A 17,757-nucleotide genomic window follows, 5' to 3' on the forward strand; every position below is an offset into this window, starting at 1 on the left:
TTTTTTTTTTTAGCTTTTCCTGATAATAAACTGCATAGCAGAAATACGTGTATAGTTTAAATACTTTCATATCATGAAATAATTTCAGAAATGTATTTATTTTGCTTAAAAAGTATGCTTTCGTAGTAGAGTACGTGAGGCTGGGAGTGCATTGCTGTATCTTGCTCGTGTTCGCAGCCAATTTAGATTCTGTCCAATGGAAAGAGCTCATCTCATTTCCTCTACAGGTGACAAAATAGCTTCGCGGGGAGAAGATGGTGCAAACGGTAAATTCAATATGGCTGCAGACCTCCCGAAAGGTACCCAGATCCCAAAATTTGTTTCTATACCTCCACACAGCCACTGTCGCGCCGACCTTGGCGCGCTACCCAACTGGCAAACATACGCCGGTACTTTGCGCTCGCGTAGCTGCGCCGTTTACGGAAAAAAACGGCTCGAGATGTGATTTGTTCGAACACTGAATCGATGTTTCCCATCACGATGAATGGAAGAAGAAATAATGCGTTCCGGTTGAAAAAAAAAAGTTTGGCTTTTTAAAGCATTTTTTTTTTTAGCTTTTCCTGATAATAAACTGCACAGGAGAAATACACGTATAGTTTAAATACTTTATATGATAAAATAATTTCAGAAATATATTTATTTGGCTTAAAATGTATGCTGCAGTAGTAGAGTACGCTAGTTGGGGCATTCGAGTACCAATTTTCGTTCAAAAACAGAAGCAAAAAATAAAAATCTCAAAATTTTCGTTCGAAAACGGGGACGTTCGAGAATCGAGGCTTTACTGTATGTCTAACGTGTTTCGAAGGAAATTCAGTTTCACACAAGGCCTTTCTTTTTCCCCACTGGGACTTACTTCTATTCAAGCGCCGTTGCTCACTTTGCTCGTATGGATATTAATAACCGCCACTGCGGGGCTGTGACATAAGCGCGCCGAGTTTAACGCGCGCCAGGAAACGTTGCTGCGTTCACCGTCACAACGCAGTTGCTAATATCCCCAAAGTAGCAGGCGGCGTAATCGCTCTAAAGCTTCACAAAGATGAAGCACGAGCGAGGTTTCAATTTCAAGGGGGGAACGCGAGTCCGCCTCCTTCGGGCTCGAGGCTTCTTTTAAAGGGGTCTTAAATTGCCCGCTGCGTCCAAAAAAATCCCGTCAAGCCGGGACGGGAAAAGACGGAACAAATGTCACCTTTGATGTCGTAGCGCGTGCGGATGAATGTCATTTGAATTCACTTCAAGGAGGAAAATGTGTTGGATTCGTGAATAAATTCAGATCAGAGCTTGATCACGGAACAATTTAAAATTCTCAAGTCAAGGTCTTATTGGAGATTTAAACGGATGAACCCCCCCCCCCCGGACCCCTCCTGGTGGTGGAGGCGTTTGTGTATCTCGATGATCCTCGGAGCAAAGTTGTCTGGGGCTTCACGCCACTGGTAGGGTCACCCAGGTGAGAGACCAGACAAAGTACGACTCCAAACCCCCTATGATGAGTACAAAAATCGATGTTTCTCATTACAATGAATGGAAAAAGAAATAATGCGTTCCAATTGCAAACAATCAATCAAAAGTTAGGCTTTTTAAAGCCAGACAAAGTACGACTCCAAAAGTGAGTCCAAAAATTGGATTTTGGTTTCCCTTGCCCGGACGCGGGTCACCAGGGGCCCCCCCTCTGGAGCCAGGCCTGGAGGTGGGGCTCGGTCGGGCGTGGGTCTCCCTTCCCATGGGCTCACCACCTGTGAGAGAGGCCACAGGGGTCGGGTGCGAAGCGAGTTGGGTGGTGGCCCTGGCGATCCGATCCCGGGCTACAGAAACTAGCTCGAGGGACGTGGAATGTCACCTCTTTGGCAGGGAAGGAGCCCGACTTGGTGCGTGAGGTCGAGAAGTTCCGACTCGACATAGTCGGACTCGCCTCCGCGCCTACCTTGGCGCGCTACCAAACTGGCAAACATACTTTGGTACTTTGCGCTCGCGGAGCTGCACCGTTTACGGAAAAAAACGGCTCGAGAAGTGATTTGTTCGAGAACCGAATCGATGTTTCCCCATTACAATGAATGGAAAAAGTATTAATGCGTTCCAATTGAAACCCCCGCCCCAGGCCCAAAATGCCCGCCGGCACCCTGATGGGCGTGGTGCAACACGACAGCGGCAAGGACGAAAATTCTCCTCCTGTAAGCATCTGAATGGGTTCGAGATGTTTGATTGAACGCCCATTTGGGGAATTTCCGCTCTCACGTCCTGCTCAGCGTTGATGAAAATATGAAAATGAGCCACAGCTGTCTGCAATGCGCACGGTCAAGCACCAAACAGGCAATTAAATCCAACTCGCGTTCGCTGAGCGATTTGACGTGACAAAACGGACGCTCACCTATGTCATCCCGTGGCGAAGTCAAGCGAGGACACGCTTGCGCACTCTCACCCAAAGTCTTTGTTTGGATTTGGAATCGGGAAACAGAAAATCGGGTGTGTGTGGGGGGGGGGGGGGCATGAATGCGGACGGAGATCCTGCTCAAAACGACACACAAAATAAGCCCACATTTACAGCCGAAATATGCGATACAGAGAGAGAGAGAGAGAGAGAGAGAGAGAGAGGAGAGAGAGAGAGAGAGAGAGAGAGAGAGAGAGAGAGCACGTTTGGACTGCGAATGAAAGGTCACTTTTAAAAATACGTCCCAGCACCTTCTTTCACTATCTCGTTGTCCAAAAATGTTCAAGTTTTACGTAACACGACTTTGAGGACATCAAGAGAAAATTCTTGCTCAGAATAGGAGCAAACTTCTTTTGTCGTCGCTCCCCGTTGAAGTGAAATTCATAACGCGTACACACGTGTACGCGCGCAAAGAATTCAACGATGATATCGCCGAACACCAAATTCTTCAAAGGATTCGTCTGCTAGCTTAATGCTAACGTAAGCTGAAACAAAATGGACGAGCTAACAGAACTTTGTACAAACCCTCAAAAAACTTCTACTTCTACAATTGTCGGATAATTATGTAAAAAAACTAATCATTTGTACTTCTTTTGGTCTTCTTTTTTACTGAACGACGACTTAAACTTGAATGCCTAAATATCATTTATGAAAATGAAATACAAATAAATTGAGCACATCACAATCATGGACAAGATTAACCCAAATGATCAATGAAAATAAATCCCACACATTTAGGTTCTATTCAAATGTTCCCTTTGAAATGTCATATATTACAATTTTAATACTTTAAATTATAATTTAATTGTTTGTACTTGAATCAAGACGGAAGAAATTGAAAGTCATCATTGAAAATAGATGAGTTAAAAAAAAAGCAAATGCGAAATTGAAGATTTAAACAAGGATCAAAGAAAATAAACATCAAATTTCAAAGTAAAACCAAACTGATTTCTTCCTCTCGTGGATTTTTAGTGTGCCGCGTCTCTTCCAGTGGAGCTCGGTGCTGCCGGGCGTGTTGTGGCACATCGTGGTACTACACCGAAGGGGTGTCACTTTAAATTTCATTTCTAATCGCTTAAACAGGATTTAAAAAAAAAAAAAAAAAGAAAAATTCCATACAGCAAGAGTGCAAATGAACACATGCACAAAAGCGGTAGTTCTTTTGAGCAAACGGCGCCACGGTCACTACGCCGCTGCGAGGTCTCAACCATCCAGCAGCACATTTTAATATTCACGCATTGAACCCCCCCCCCCCCACAACGTCCTGAAATAGGCCGTGTATCAATTTTATTCAATACTTTCACGACTGCCGAGCATTTGCAGAGTCGTGTTTTGCCTCATGAGACAAAAGCGAGGCAATGACCATAAAGACGATGACGTCCACTCGCGCTTGCTGCTCTCCAGAAAAAGATTTTGTGTTCATCTTTGACCGTCAACTTGACATTCGACCCGGAAGTGAAAAGCTTTCCAGGTTGACTCCGTTCTTAAAACTGCTGCTGAATCAGAATGACGTCCATGACGCTTCTGATGTATATCAATTTCGTTGGGAGTACATAAGCGAACGTTCTTTGCAGTAGTAGGAAAAAAAATCTGCCTTTGTTCTTAAAACACGGTACAAGATAAGCGACATGAATGCTGAACAGGTTTAACATCTACCATTGTCGGCAACGGGGAAATAAGACGTTTAACACACCGCACACCACAAGATAATCACTCAGGATAATCTTTTAGCGTCATCCGATAATCAAGCCTCGGCTGACTTTGTTTGGAAGGGAGAATGATCAAATTTGCCCCGAATAATATCAACCACGCACCCGACAAAAAGCCATTGAAACAATGCAGTGATACTCGAGCAGGGCCGGCGCGACGCAACCGATGCGAGATTTTATATGCCCCCCCCAATTTAAGCTTTTACAAAAGACACACCACGTTTTGCTTTATGACATATTCCTGAATTTCAAATATGTTAAAGAATAGTTGGTAGTGTCTTTCCTGGATCCGTAAGGTTTTTTTTTTTTTTTACTGAAAAAAAAGAAAAAGGAAAATCACGCGAGCGTCTTGCGGCGTCAACCGCCCGACGGGACAAACCAAAAAAAAAGTGTCACCAACTTCCTCCCGTGTTCGCTCCTTTTCCAGGTTGTTTTGCCGTTTACAAAGATGTCGGTTGTGTAGTTGCCCAGCAAAGGCAAATGGAGTCCTGCAGCTACAAGTGTACTTAAAGAAGCCACCAGGGAGCCCGCGGTGTGTGCCTGTTTCCCATTTTTCATTTTGGCTTCTCTCACTTTCTTTTCTTAGCTCACTTGTTCAGCCTCTTGAGTTCTGGGAGTGACACACATTGTCAACAATCAGCAGCGCATGCACACACACACAAAGTCTCCCAAATAGGAGTGCCTAAAAATAAGACGCATGCTTGGGCTCTGACCAATCAGCCCCCCCACAAACACCCCCACGCAGCCCCCAGCCCCGTAAACCGAGCCGAAGCCCCCCGGACCCCTGACGGATGAGCACTCGCAGCATGATCGCAGGGCTGCGGAATGACGCGGTCCGGCGGGCGGGCGGCGTGGGGGGTGGGGGTGGGTTCTTTATAAAGCCACCAGTTGCCTCTCTGGACATTCAAGTCCAACACGTCGAGAGACGAACCGGGGCCGCACGCCTGTTCCGGGGGCCGCGCTGCGCAGGACCAGGAGCAACTTTGACAAGACGGTGCGCCAGTTCGATTCAAGGAAGCGGAATTTAGCCATCCGCCAAAGTTCCCGACTTCACGGGTCGACTTAACCCTGTTCACACTTTGCCGGCCTGCGGTTCTAAAAAGCCACCGGGACCGCCATGATGAGCAACAACTACAGCGAGGAGCCGCAGTACTACCAGGCCGCCGACTTTGGCGGGGAGGAGGACGACGAGATGCCGGCCACCGAGAAGGACCTGGCCGAGGACGCGCCGTGGAAGAAGATCCAGCAGAACACGTTCACCCGCTGGTGCAACGAGCACCTGAAGTGCGTCAACAAGACCATCGGCGACCTGCAGCGCGACTTCAGCGATGGTCTGAAGCTGATTTGGCTGCTGGAGGTGCTCAGCCAGAAGAAGATGTACCGCAAGTACCACAGCAGGCCCAACTTCCGCCAGATGAAGCTGGAGAACGTCTCTGTGGCCCTGGAGTTCCTGGACCGGGAGCACATCAAGCTGGTTTCCATCGGTGAGTCCCGCAGACTGGGGGTGGTCCCAAAAAGCAGCCTCGAGATTGTAGATTCGCTTGACCCGATTGGGTGCGCTGCCGGTGGGCGTTGCGCATGATCTACTTCGACTGCGACGTAATCGGCAACGACCGATAAATGAGCAAACTCTGACGGTTTGTACCGGGGGAAATTTAGGAGTGACGTGCAGGTGCAAAATGAAGTTGGAAGTGATGGAATTGGAAGTGTTAGTGGAAGAGGCAGATTCATAATTAATCCTCAATAATTTGCCACCAAGGAGGAGGAGGAGGAGGAGTTTATGAAACGCGTCGTCTAAGGAGGAAACGAGTTTCGCTATCGTTTTGTTAATTGAGGGGAAGTCAGCAGCCACATAAAAGCCGTCGTTCATTTGATTGAACTCATCCAGTGTGTACGGCAATCGGATTTGCGCATCTTGTCTCACGTTGCATTTCAAACTAGGGACAGCACACCTGGAAAACTGATCTCGGAGAGGCCACTAGATACTTGTTGTGACAAGCGTTTTGACATACTTCACGACTCCTTCTTGTCCAAAATTGCATTTCTGAAGAGACGATACAGCACAAGAGTTTTTGCGTTTGAAAAATGTTTTACAACGATGCGCTGTCACGGTTTCTCCTCATTTTGGTTTCGCGCCGCCACAATAACGGGAGTCGCTGCTACACGCAGTACTCGGGCGACGTATTTAAATGTGTCAAGTGGCCCAGCGCTATTCACCCGAGGTATGAAACATCAAATTGCACGTGCTAAAATATTTTTCTGCATTTCTACAGATACAATACATCCAATTTCGTAGCAATGCTAGCTTGCAGCGAGGAATATTTCACAGGGTTCGAACTCGAATATAACTGCCCCCTACTCCAACGAAGCAAGTGAAGTCGTGCCCATCCATCCCGGACTGGCAGCGCTTCCATTTTCCCGATTAAATCGGATAATCACATATCGGACGGTAGGCAAAATTTCACCGGCGTGAATTTGTCCGCCTTAAGTTCCGACACGCAGCCCACGAAGGCTTCATCCGTGGATGGTTAACATTTTCCATAATGTACGTGCAGTCATTTTTTTTTTTTTTTTTAAATTATTAATTGCGCACTTCAGGCTTTGTAAAACGTACAAGCGACGACTTTGGACTCCAATAATGAGCCACGGTCAGTACATTGGAATTAATTGTACCTCCAGGGCTACAAAATGGCCTTGTAGCGCTCCAATATTTATGACACTGCGCATTTGGTACACATCATTTAAGTAGCCTGATTTTCTCAACAGTGGAAGTCTGGTCAGCACACTTGCCTCAGAGTTCTGAGGACCGGGGTTCGAATCCCGGCCCCGCCCGTGAGGAGTTCGCATGTTCTCCTCGGGCCTGGGCGGTTTTTTCTACGGGCACTTTGCTTTCCTCAACGTGACGAAAGCAAATAAAACAAAACCAAAAAAATCACCAGAGATCCTGAATATCAAATACTATACTCGCGGATACAGATCGTTACTGAGATGTTTTGCTCGTCATAACTTTTCTTAGTGTCGTGTTTGTCGGTGACTAACCAATCGGAGGCGAGCAAATGCTGTCGACATTTGAGATGATATTCGTGGTTAGACGGGCAGCCGTATTGAGCGCGCAGGCTGTGGGCAGATTACGCTGCTATGGCAACACAGCCATCTTGAAATCCGATTGGACGAATACATCAAACGTTCACTTCGGCAAACCTGGAAGCAGTGCCGGCCGCCACAAAATGGAGAGAGTACGGTATACGCCTGGCAATGGAGTACGACATTTTCCCAGAACAAATATCACCTCCAATTTATTGATGACCATTTGAGTGAAATTGCAACGATCTGAGACTTTGCCGGATGGACCGCGACGTGCGGCGGATGAGCACGTGCCAGGTCCGTTCGGCCTCCTGGACGCGAAAAAGTCTCGAAACCGTTTGACCTACATCTGAGGCAATAAAAAGCCACAAGCAGGCCACGGGCGTCTCACAGGCGCTTGACCCGGGCCAGACGAACGGCGGGCCGCTTTTGCCGCAGCTGACCGCGCCACTCAAACTGCGACCCGTCGGCCTTTGAGCCGGCAGACGTGACGAGAGCGCGACAAAAGGGGCTCGGGGGAAGGCAGCTGCTCGCCCGCTGCGCCGACCCACAGCAACAGTTCCGAATAAATCCTTGACAAGTTTGACAACTCGGAAGGGTTTCAGCACATCGTAGGCGAATTATGAAAATTCACTCCAAAAGCCTTTCCGTCCCAAACTTGGTGTGAGTCGCGTTCAACTCCAGCGCCATCTGCTGGATCCATTTGATCAACGCACCACTCGGCCCCGATGCGCACAAAGTGGACTGCGTGCAACCATGTTGTTCTAGCCAAAGTCCAATTCGGATCCTCACCGAAACTTGCTTGACACTTTCACCCGTGAACAAACTTTCAAGACGATTGATTGCGTCGCGTTTGCGCATTCTGCCGGCAAACCCGAGCGGTCGCCATAAGTCGCAGTCAGTCCGAGAATACAAAACGACAAACGATCTTGTCACAAAGACCCAAACCGGGGGTGCCGGGTTCACGACAGCCCCGACAGGACTTTTTGAGGTTAGGAATAGTGGGCGGTGAACCAGTTGCTACAGTGGTGACTAAAATATTTCAAAAAAAAAAAAAAAGAAAAGAAAAGACAAACTTGCAGTAATATAACAAATCTTAGAGAAAAATCAAATCTCACAAAAATGGAGAAAATTAATGTACAAAAAAATCTGGCAAAACAAAAACAACCAAAAATCTTACCCAGAAATGACAAAAAAAAAAAAAAAAAACCACTAACAAAATTGCATCAAAATTTTACAATCTGACAAAAGAGGAAAATAGAAAAATTTGAAAAATTTCCACAAATAGGGTTGAAAATGTGTAAAATCAGATAAAAAAAATCAAACCTCACCAAAATTGGACAAAAACCTTGAAACAAAAATGAACAAAATCAGAAAAAAAAAAAAACCCATGCAAAATGCTGACATCCAAACGGGAAAAAGTAACCAAAATCCGATGTAAATTTAGACAAAACATGAAAAAAAAAAATTCAGTCAATACAGGTGAAGGCATTTGCTGAGCAGAGTGAGATGAGGATGCGGCAGCTGCCGAATTACTTGCAAATTGCGCTGACGTTGCAGCGGAAGGGAAAAGAGCACCGTCATAAAACAAGGATGGCTCAAAACAAAACCAAAAAGAAAGAAAGAAAGAAAGAAAGGTTCTTTGGACTGTCGTACGACTGTCGTACGGGCTTCCAGTAAGGACCAGAGTCAAGGTCATGCTTGATTGACTTCACTGAGGAAAAAGTTGCAAAATAAGCGCGTCAAATTCCTCCAAATGTGACGGGAAACCAAAAAGTGGCTTCAGCTTATCCTACCCTCACCCTAAACGTCAGAATCGGCTCCCGGCCAGCCCATAAACCGCTGACCGCACTAAAAAGTCGAGCGCGTCTTTGAGGGGAAGCGACGGCGTCTTGAAATGAAACTTTTCAGGAAATGAAGCGCTTCCCTTTGCCGTTCCGTCGGGCCGTTGATTTATCGCACGCTAGCGCTACCACTTTGGGAGGTAATTGAAATCCAAGCGGTATTTATGCAGCGAGAGATCCGCTTGCACAAATCCTCAGCTGTCACTGCAGCATTGTGAGCGCGTGACAGATTGTTAGGGCTCCTCTGTCCAGACAGCTGTCTGGAAGAAGGGGGGGGGGGGGGGGCGACGGAGATGCGTTAGATTGCTGTCCTCCTGGCACTCAATCGCGGTTGTTTATATACCTTCTCAGAATAGCCTGGTCAGCTCTCCACTCCAACATTGATCAAACATGCCCGGCGTAGCTCTTAAATCTCGTCTTAAGTCTGCTCACTGGTGTGTGTGTGTGTCACCGAATCCAAATGCTAAAATAGATTCCTCGGCTATCTGAGCTTTCATTGTGTTTAAGGGGTACTTTGTCGAAACGGGCTTCATTTTTATAAAAACGGCAACAAATGATGGGACGTAAAAAAAAAAAGGAATTGGAACAGCAGCTGACGGCATGAACCAAGGTGCTGCTTTTACGCATTCGACTCGGGACAGAGAAGTGTTGCGAACAATCCTGCCAAATTGGAATTGCCTACGTGCGGCGGTGGTGCCTTGACGTTTTGAGGCTTTGCGCTAACTCACAATACAAGACAAAACAAAACAAAACAGACGGGCTAACCAACAGCATCGCTGTCGCCGACACAAACAACGGAGCGTCACACGTAGACCTCGTACTCACAGCCGTACTTTATCTTGTGTGAAGAATGTCCGATACTGCCGCCGCTTAACGCGTGACCGTCTCTGTGTGTCCGTAAACTGTAGAAGGAGCACGTACGTTAAACACGAGCTAAAAGTGTGACAAAAAGTTTCCATAAATTCATGAAATTCGGTGTTTTTAGGAAGTGCAACATTCTGGAGTGCTATAAAAATTTGGGGGGCAGTTGCATACTTCTCAAAGGGCAACAATGACTTGGGGTACAGATTCAAATGCTAATATTAGGATGAAAGTTGTTCTCTCCGCTGTCGTGTTACTCGAATGTGTGAAAAATGGATGCCACCTGATCGAGCAGCTTTCCCATGTCTACACATTCCTCCAAAATATAGCTGACGGAAAATATCACATCTGGATATTTGTGATGCTTTCCACAGCGTAATGAGAGCTGATAGCCACCAGCTGGCTCCAAAGCTAACAGAGTTCCAAAGCTAGTAAGCTAGCAACCGCGGCGGGGTCGTCCGCGGCGCCGTGCAATTCTGCAGTGGGAGTCATGTCAAGTAACGCTGGAGAACCTGAAAGCAAATGAAGGCGCTCGAGTTCTTGTCTTGGAGGGAAGGGAAAACTCGTGCCGGATGTCAAAGCGCGTCATCCGGCGCCGTTTTAGCCATACCCAGAGAGTCCGCAAATTAAAAAAAAAAAAAAAAAAATTGGTACTTGTACTTTCAGGAATTGTCCTTAAACATGTATAATGCCTCGGTCTTCATTTTGTAACGTCTTTGAGTACAACACATCGGCGTATGTGCTACACTCATTCCACGTTTACCGGAGTCTTTATTTAAAAAAAAACTTTTCCACAAGTACAGAGTGTGAAGGGAAAACTCGTGCCGGATATCAAAGCGCGTCACCCGGCGCCGTTTTAGCCATACCCAGAGAGTCCGCAAATTTAAAAAAAAAAAAAAATTGGTACTTGTACTTTCGGGAATTGTCCTTAAACATGTATAATGCCTCGGTCTTCATTTTGTAACGTCTTTGAGTACAACACATCGGCGTATGTGCTACAGTCATTCCACGTTTACCGGAGTCTTTATTTAAAAAAAAACTTTTCCACAAGTACAGAGTGTGAAGGGAAAACTCGTGCCGGATATCAAAGCGCGTCACCGGCGCCGTTTTAGCCATACCCAGAGAGTCCGCAAATTAAAAAAAAAAAAAAAAATTGGTACTTGTACTTTCAGGAATTGTCCTTAAACATGTATAATGCCTCGGTCTTCATTTTGTAACGTCTTTGAGTACAACACATCGGCGTATGTGCTACAGTCATTCCACGTTTACCGGAGTCTTTATTTAAAAAAAAACTTTTCCACAAGTACAGAGTGTGAGTACTTTTACCGCGAGCAAGTGCTGTCTCCCAATTCACTGGCGTTGCTTCGCCGCAGACAGCAAAGCCATCGTCGACGGGAACCTAAAGCTGATCCTGGGTCTCATCTGGACTCTCATCCTGCACTACTCCATATCGATGCCCATGTGGGACGACGACGACGACGAGGAGACCAAGAAGCTGACGCCCAAGCAGCGCCTGCTGGGCTGGATCCAGAACAAAGTGCCCCAGCTGCCCATCAACAACTTCAACCGCGACTGGAGGGACGGCAAAGCCCTCGGCGCTTTGGTGGACAACTGCGCTCCGGGTGAGAAAATCACGCAAAACCTCACAAAGTGGAATCAAATTCACTCGTTGGCCTGGGTTTTTTTTTTTTTTTTTTTTTTTGCGCGCTGCTCACCGTACATACCGCCACCCGCACTCTCCGTTCCGAAAAGTCCGCTTCTCTCCAAATTTTGCCCCACACGAAAACGGCAAGTATCGATGCCGCAACTGGACTACTTTTGAACATACACACGGGCTACAAGACGAGCACATTTGGAGATATTTGATTGGGAATGCGTTTGTTTACGCTGCAAAAACCAAAATCTCACCGAGAAGATTTTTCTCATTTCGGGTAAAAGTATTGCGCCCGGGCCAGAACACTAATATTATACCGTAAAAGTCATGATTTGGCGGCGGCTGGAGGCGTCGCGGTGCCCGCGAAGGATGCGGAAGGGAGGTGAAGTGCTTTTGTATGATTTATCGTTCAATCAGAAAGCTTTTTACGGGGGGTGTCAAGTGTGGATGTTCGTTATTTGCAGCAGGGTTGGGTGCCCACATACAGTAGCGCTGTACAACGTTTTCTCGAGGCCATTTTTGTGCATGTGTGTTTGGAAAATAATGGCGGCAATGAGTTTCAAACGTTGCTTTCTCTGCTTGTGTGCCACGCCCGCCAGCGCCGAAGCTTCTGGGCCTTTGCCGCGCGAGGTGTCTGTTTTAGTTTCCCTCGGTTGCTACGGACGCAAGGCCAAGCACGCAGTCCATCGGTACATGAGAAACGACGGAATCTGCCTCCTTGGCATCACACTCGGACGTCATCCCGCGGCGAGCAGCTCGCGCCGGAGGTCTCCGCCAGCTGTCTCGCAACGACTGAAGCTGTCGTCCGTTCGGCTCGCTTTCTTTCTCTGCCTTTGCGCCGACCCCCAAATTTGGCCACCGTTGGTCCTCCTCAGCGGAACGGGGGTGGGGTTGGGGTTTGCGGGGGGTTGGGGGGGACGGACGCTTGGCCAGGCGCCAAAAAGCCGAGCGATGCCCCCCACAGAGACGAGGCGAAAAGCCGAGTCACCGACGGTGACCAAGTCCAAATACTTTGGCGGTGATTTTTGCAGGCATCGCTACTTGGATATTGATATTCTGTTACTTTTACCCCTGAGTTTCCCAACAGAATCGGAATCAGCTTTAATGGCCGAGGAATTTACTTTTGCATAAACAGAGGAGTTAAATCGCCACTTTTACTTTGAACAGTATGTTTACTTCAGTACGGAACGTGAATTTTCATTTCTCCACGTCTGCCACACTGACCCCCCGCCCCAACCCCGAACAAGGCGATTCCCCTCGGCCGAGCGGATTTCGGGGGCGTGGCCGAAGGCGAGCGCGAGGCCTTGTTTGACGGTGTTTACACGAAGTGCGGGGGGGGGGGGCGCATCTTTCAGTCCCATACAAGGTTGCGCCGTACACGCGGCAGCTCTGCTTTTAGGTTCGCACACCGCCGCGGAAAACATCTTAAATCGTCCGCGCTGAGATCAAATCAATATTGTGAACAAAAAGCCGCCGTAGACCTGGTTTCCAGCACCCAAGCGGCTTTCTACACAATGACACAGACTCCTTGCTTTTATTCCGGCTTCTCCGCAGCTTTGAAATATTATTTCAATGTCTTTCATTTCTCCCTTGTTACGATGTCAAATTAAACTATTATGCAGATCAAAATATGTTTCATAGGCTGACCAAAGTCAATAATGTACTTCCCACTTTGCACTCATAGTCAAAATATGATCATAGCGTAAGTACACGATAGTACACGACTTACAATTTAGCAATATGCAACATATTTTTGCCTCTTCCTAAATTCTGCTCTTTTTGTCTGTACAGAAGTTCCTCGAGTTGCCAGCTGGTGCTCACGTGATTTTTATTTCTTATTTGCTTTTACTTGTGAGCGGAACAATTGAGACGAGCGCCGTGCGGTGGCGGTGAACGCAACTCCTTTGGCGACAGCTGCCATTTTGCCGTTTAGCGAGCAAGTCTTAAAAACAGACGCCACGCCCTGTTGAACTCGGAATAAATAATGCCGATACAATTACATATTACATACATATTAAAAACAACCATAACGTGACTGTAGGGCTTAGGAAAGTCCCTTGAGCTTAATGCGAACAAACAAAGCAAAACAACACGGGCGTGGCGCAGACAACTGAACGATATATTCTTTATCTTCAGTGAAGGAGATGAATACTACTGCAGCTTACTGAGACCACAGCCGCACGTCTGTGATATACTGCCCCTCGATGGCTAAACCGAGCACAGCAGGGGTCACATGATCCATCCCGGTGCAGAATCTATTTCATGCTTTCGCGATTGGATTTGTTTTTCTAATCCGCAATATTAAAAAGTGACATTTTCATTATTATTATCAAAAAAAAAAAAAGAAGCAATCTTGTTTATCCATCCATCCATCCATCCATCATACGCTCCTGCGCCTGTAACAATTGCACGGAAGCAACACGAGGTTGCGTTGCGGAGAGGCCCCCTCCGTCGTGGCCACTAATCCAATTTAGCCTTTCGCTGGCCGGGGGCACGCTAAGCGTAGCACGCCTGGCCTTTGTTTTGAAGGGGGCGTCATTGTCGTAGCCCCGCTGAGGTCAGGGGACCTTCTTGTAACCGGAGGTGTCAAAGCGATAGCGGCAATCGTCCAAGCGGGGCCTCATTATGGCGACGGCGGCGGACATCTGCGCTCCGGGCCGGCCTAATCGCTTGTTTGCGTTCCGCCAGGTTTGTGTCCTGATTGGGCCGAGTGGGACCCCAACCAGCCCGTGGAGAATGCCAGAGAAGCCATGCAGCAGGCGGACGACTGGTTGGGTGTGCCGCAGGTGAGACGCCCGACGGGTAACCTTCATTTAACCCGGCTGGGAAGGGCGGGAGGGGCTTGACTAGGGCAAGAATTTGACACCGTAACGACCGACAAAGAACGGTGGCTGGTACTGGGCCCGAATGTTTTTTTTTTTTCTCTCAAGTAAAATCAATATTGTCAGTTTGAATGTCAACACTGAACTTGTATTCAAAAGGTACTGCAGTACTTCAAAAAATAAACTACATTACATGATCTCCTTCCATTTCTCGGCATCTGCTGAGGAGATATTTGAATTCGTTCTAACACTTTTGCGCAAAGCCAGACTGTGCGTGAATGTGGGATTTCACACACTCAAGGTAGCGGCGCGAGACCTCATCGCTCTCGTCTATTTTACGCAGCGCAGATTAAAAAAACAAGAAGACCAATTATCGCCGGACTGTTTAAAGCGAGGCTCCGTTTTTACTAGCAGAGAATGCTTTGTGGTGGTTGCAAATACTTTCCAGTGTCTAGAAAGGTTATTTCAACAACTCCCGAGGCAGCCTTTGAAACAAGAAAAGATCTAATCTGTGTCCCTCGGAATAACGATGGAATCAGAGCAAGGCCGCATTCTTGCATTCCGTCTCTTTTTAATGGCCTCGGCTATTCGACGGCTCACTGCGCAGGATGTTAAGTTCCACGCCACGCCGGCTAATCACCACGAGGATAAGCGTTGGCCAGATAGCTGAAGGGTGAATGTCATGGCGCAGGAGGGGTGGGGGGGAGACTGGATTCCACTGCCCTGGTGTTAAAGAGATGTGGGAGAGGTATGGCTAAGTATAAACACCCCCCCGGGCAAGCTTACGGAAGGCAACGGTCCTTAACCCAACAGGACTGGGGTTAAATATAACCAGCTTGGGTCATCACTTTGTGCCAACCAACGACTGGCAGACAAAGCGCTAGAAGTACGAGACGAGTCGGTAGTGGTGCTAATAGACGTGTTTATTTGCCGTTAAATCCCACCGCAGCGCGGCTACGAGGGAGAGGTTTTCAAAGGGTCAGCCACCACTTGCCGAAAATCAATTTTGTGCTTGTAGCCTTGACGTGTTTGCACTTTAGGTGATTGCACCCGAGGAGATAGTGGATCCAGATGTGGACGAGCACTCCGTGATGACCTACCTGTCGCAGTTCCCCAAAGCCAAGCTCAAGCCGGGAGCCCCTCTCAAACCCAAGCAGCTTTTCCCTCACAAGGCCAAAGCCTACGGACCAGGTGGGTACCTCACAACTATAGCAAAAAGTATACTGTACGTAACGAAGAGTTGTCGGGGTTTACTGTCCGAGCGTGGACTGACATCGATCCAGTCCCTTTGGAGCCGTTCCCGTTGCGAAATAACGTGCGAACGGTGCTCTCGTTTCCATCGCAGGTATTGAGCCTCACGGGAACAAGGTGCTTCACCCTGCTGTCTTCACTGTGGAGACTCTGGAAGCCGGCAGCGGTGAGGTTCTGGTCTACGTGGAGGATCCAGAGGGACACAAAGAAGAGGTAAGTTGCAAAGTAGGGACAGGACAAAGCCATGACGTTGTTGCATTGAACCGTCTTGCTCCCTATCTGCAGGCTAAAGTGAAACCCAACAAGGACAAAAACAGAACCTACACGGTCACTTACGTTCCGAAAGTCGAAGGTCTCCACAAGGTTGGATGAAGCAGCCGTCACATCCTCGATGAGAGACGTCTTCAAAGGACGGATTTCTTGACGTTTCTTTCTGTCCCCCGTAACTTGTCAGGTCAAGGTGTTGTTTGCAGGTCAGGATATTGACCAAAGTCCCTATTCGGTTAACGTCGCCAAGGACATGGGCGACCCCAGTAAAGTCCACGCTCGGGGACCTGGTCTGGACCGCACTGGGAATGTGGCCAACAAACCCACCTACTTTGACATCTACACAGCCGGTAAGAACGCCGCTTTGTTCTTCGCGCAATCATAAAGAGGAACAAATGAGCCTTCGGGCAGTCCTATTCCATTTTCCTGCGTTCTGGCCTTCTGCCCGGTGAATACTGACAAAGACTGCCGAGCCCACTGGAAACTAATCTTTCCTCCTGTCATCCAGGTGCCGGCAATGGCGACATCAGCGTGGTAATTGTCGATCCTCAGGGTAAAAACGACACGGTGGAGATCATTCTGGAGAACAAGGGCGACAGCGTGTTTCGATGCACATACCGTCCGGTGATTGAGGGTCCCCACACCGTCCATGTGCTGTTTGGAGGACAAGAGATCCCAAAGAGCCCCTTCCTGGTCAACATAGCAGAAGGTGACGCCTCCGTTCTATATTTCTTTTCGTGAAAGGGATGCAAAAGTCCGACTCATCCTTTTCTCAAGGATGGCCGTAATGCTTCTCATGTGTCATTTTTAGCACCTCCTGTTGCTCCTCTCACGGGGGCTCCATTGCAGATAATCCCTCAGTCAGTGCTCGCTCCTCCTGGAACAAAGGGGCCCCCGCCCAAAAAACCAGTCCGCCCAAGTTAGTATGGCCCAACGGGATGAGCCTTCGCTCAGTGCTCAGCTCGCCTGGCCCCAAAACCGCCCTCTGTGCCACGCCGTAGGAAGCTTTCACTACGATGGGGGTGCACGGTGCAGCGTCGTGCTTGGTTCAACTTCTTGCGGTCTGGCAGCTTGACAGATGGCGTCATCATCCCTGTTTGGCATTTCTTTCTCTCTACTTTGTTCAACTTCTTGCCTGCCCTGTTTGCTTTTAGCGCGCACACATTTGCATCTGCCGGCGCCCGCCAGAGCCTGCAAACCTTTACATCTGGCAGGGTGAACTGTTGTCAGAATCTTGCTCGATATGTCTTTAATAGCGTTTGTTTACGGAGCCGGAAAAGGCATTGCTCTCATTTGCGGGTTTCTTCAGTCAATCTGCAAGAAATCCCAGTTGAATGTTCCGCTACTAACACTGCCGCCGGCTGCGGGCTTCTTCTGGGTCCAAAATACTTCCCGGCTGAACGGTTGCTGGTGTTCCTTTCAGCCATCAATCCGAACGCCTGCAGAGCGACAGGCAGAGGCCTTCAGTCCAAGGGCGTGAGAGTAAAGGAGGTCGCAGACTTCAAAGTTTTCACCAAGGGAGCTGGGAGTGGAACACTGAACGTCTCAGTCAAAGGACCCAGTGAGTCAGACGCCCTCCGCTGCTTACGCTCTTCCCTTCTTTTTCGATCGGCTCTCTCCTGCTGGCTTCCTGGCGGAGCAAATGCGTACATGCATAAAATATATGTGGCCTTGATGAGGATCCATTTTGCATCGTTCCTCCCAGCTGGAGCGCAGGAGCAAGTGAAAGTGCGAGATGCGGGAAATGGCGTGTACGAATGCGAGTATTACCCCCTCAAGCCGGGTAAATATACAGTCAGCATCACCTGGGGGGGCCAGCCCATCCCACGCAGGTACAAGGCAA

The 17,757-nt window shown here is 48.2% G+C and overlaps 1 protein-coding gene across 2 annotated transcripts in view; it reads left to right on the top strand.

Annotated features, from left to right (window-relative positions):
• The first annotated feature begins 5,053 nt into the window (after positions 1-5,053).
• The window catches only part of LOC133502230 (filamin-C-like), a 32,161-nt gene continuing 19,457 nt past the window's right edge, over positions 5,054-17,757 (top strand). Inside the window, exons 1-11 of one of the 2 annotated variants that reach the window (XM_061822786.1) lie at positions 5,054-5,615; positions 11,294-11,542; positions 14,263-14,360; positions 15,437-15,587; positions 15,742-15,860; positions 15,933-16,010; positions 16,102-16,264; positions 16,423-16,623; positions 16,726-16,833; positions 17,338-17,475; positions 17,620-17,746. In XM_061822786.1, coding sequence (XP_061678770.1) covers positions 5,249-5,615; positions 11,294-11,542; positions 14,263-14,360; positions 15,437-15,587; positions 15,742-15,860; positions 15,933-16,010; positions 16,102-16,264; positions 16,423-16,623; positions 16,726-16,833; positions 17,338-17,475; positions 17,620-17,746 — 1,799 coding nt within the window. In that variant the 5' untranslated portion in view covers positions 5,054-5,248. The remainder of the gene's footprint in view (positions 5,616-11,293; positions 11,543-14,262; positions 14,361-15,436; positions 15,588-15,741; positions 15,861-15,932; positions 16,011-16,101; positions 16,265-16,422; positions 16,624-16,725; positions 16,834-17,337; positions 17,476-17,619; positions 17,747-17,757) is intronic. The other variant, XM_061822788.1, reaches the window with a different exon arrangement.

This window comes from Syngnathoides biaculeatus, chromosome 6 (genome assembly GCF_019802595.1).
Source record: "Syngnathoides biaculeatus isolate LvHL_M chromosome 6, ASM1980259v1, whole genome shotgun sequence".
Lineage (NCBI taxonomy): Eukaryota > Metazoa > Chordata > Actinopteri > Syngnathiformes > Syngnathidae > Syngnathoides > Syngnathoides biaculeatus.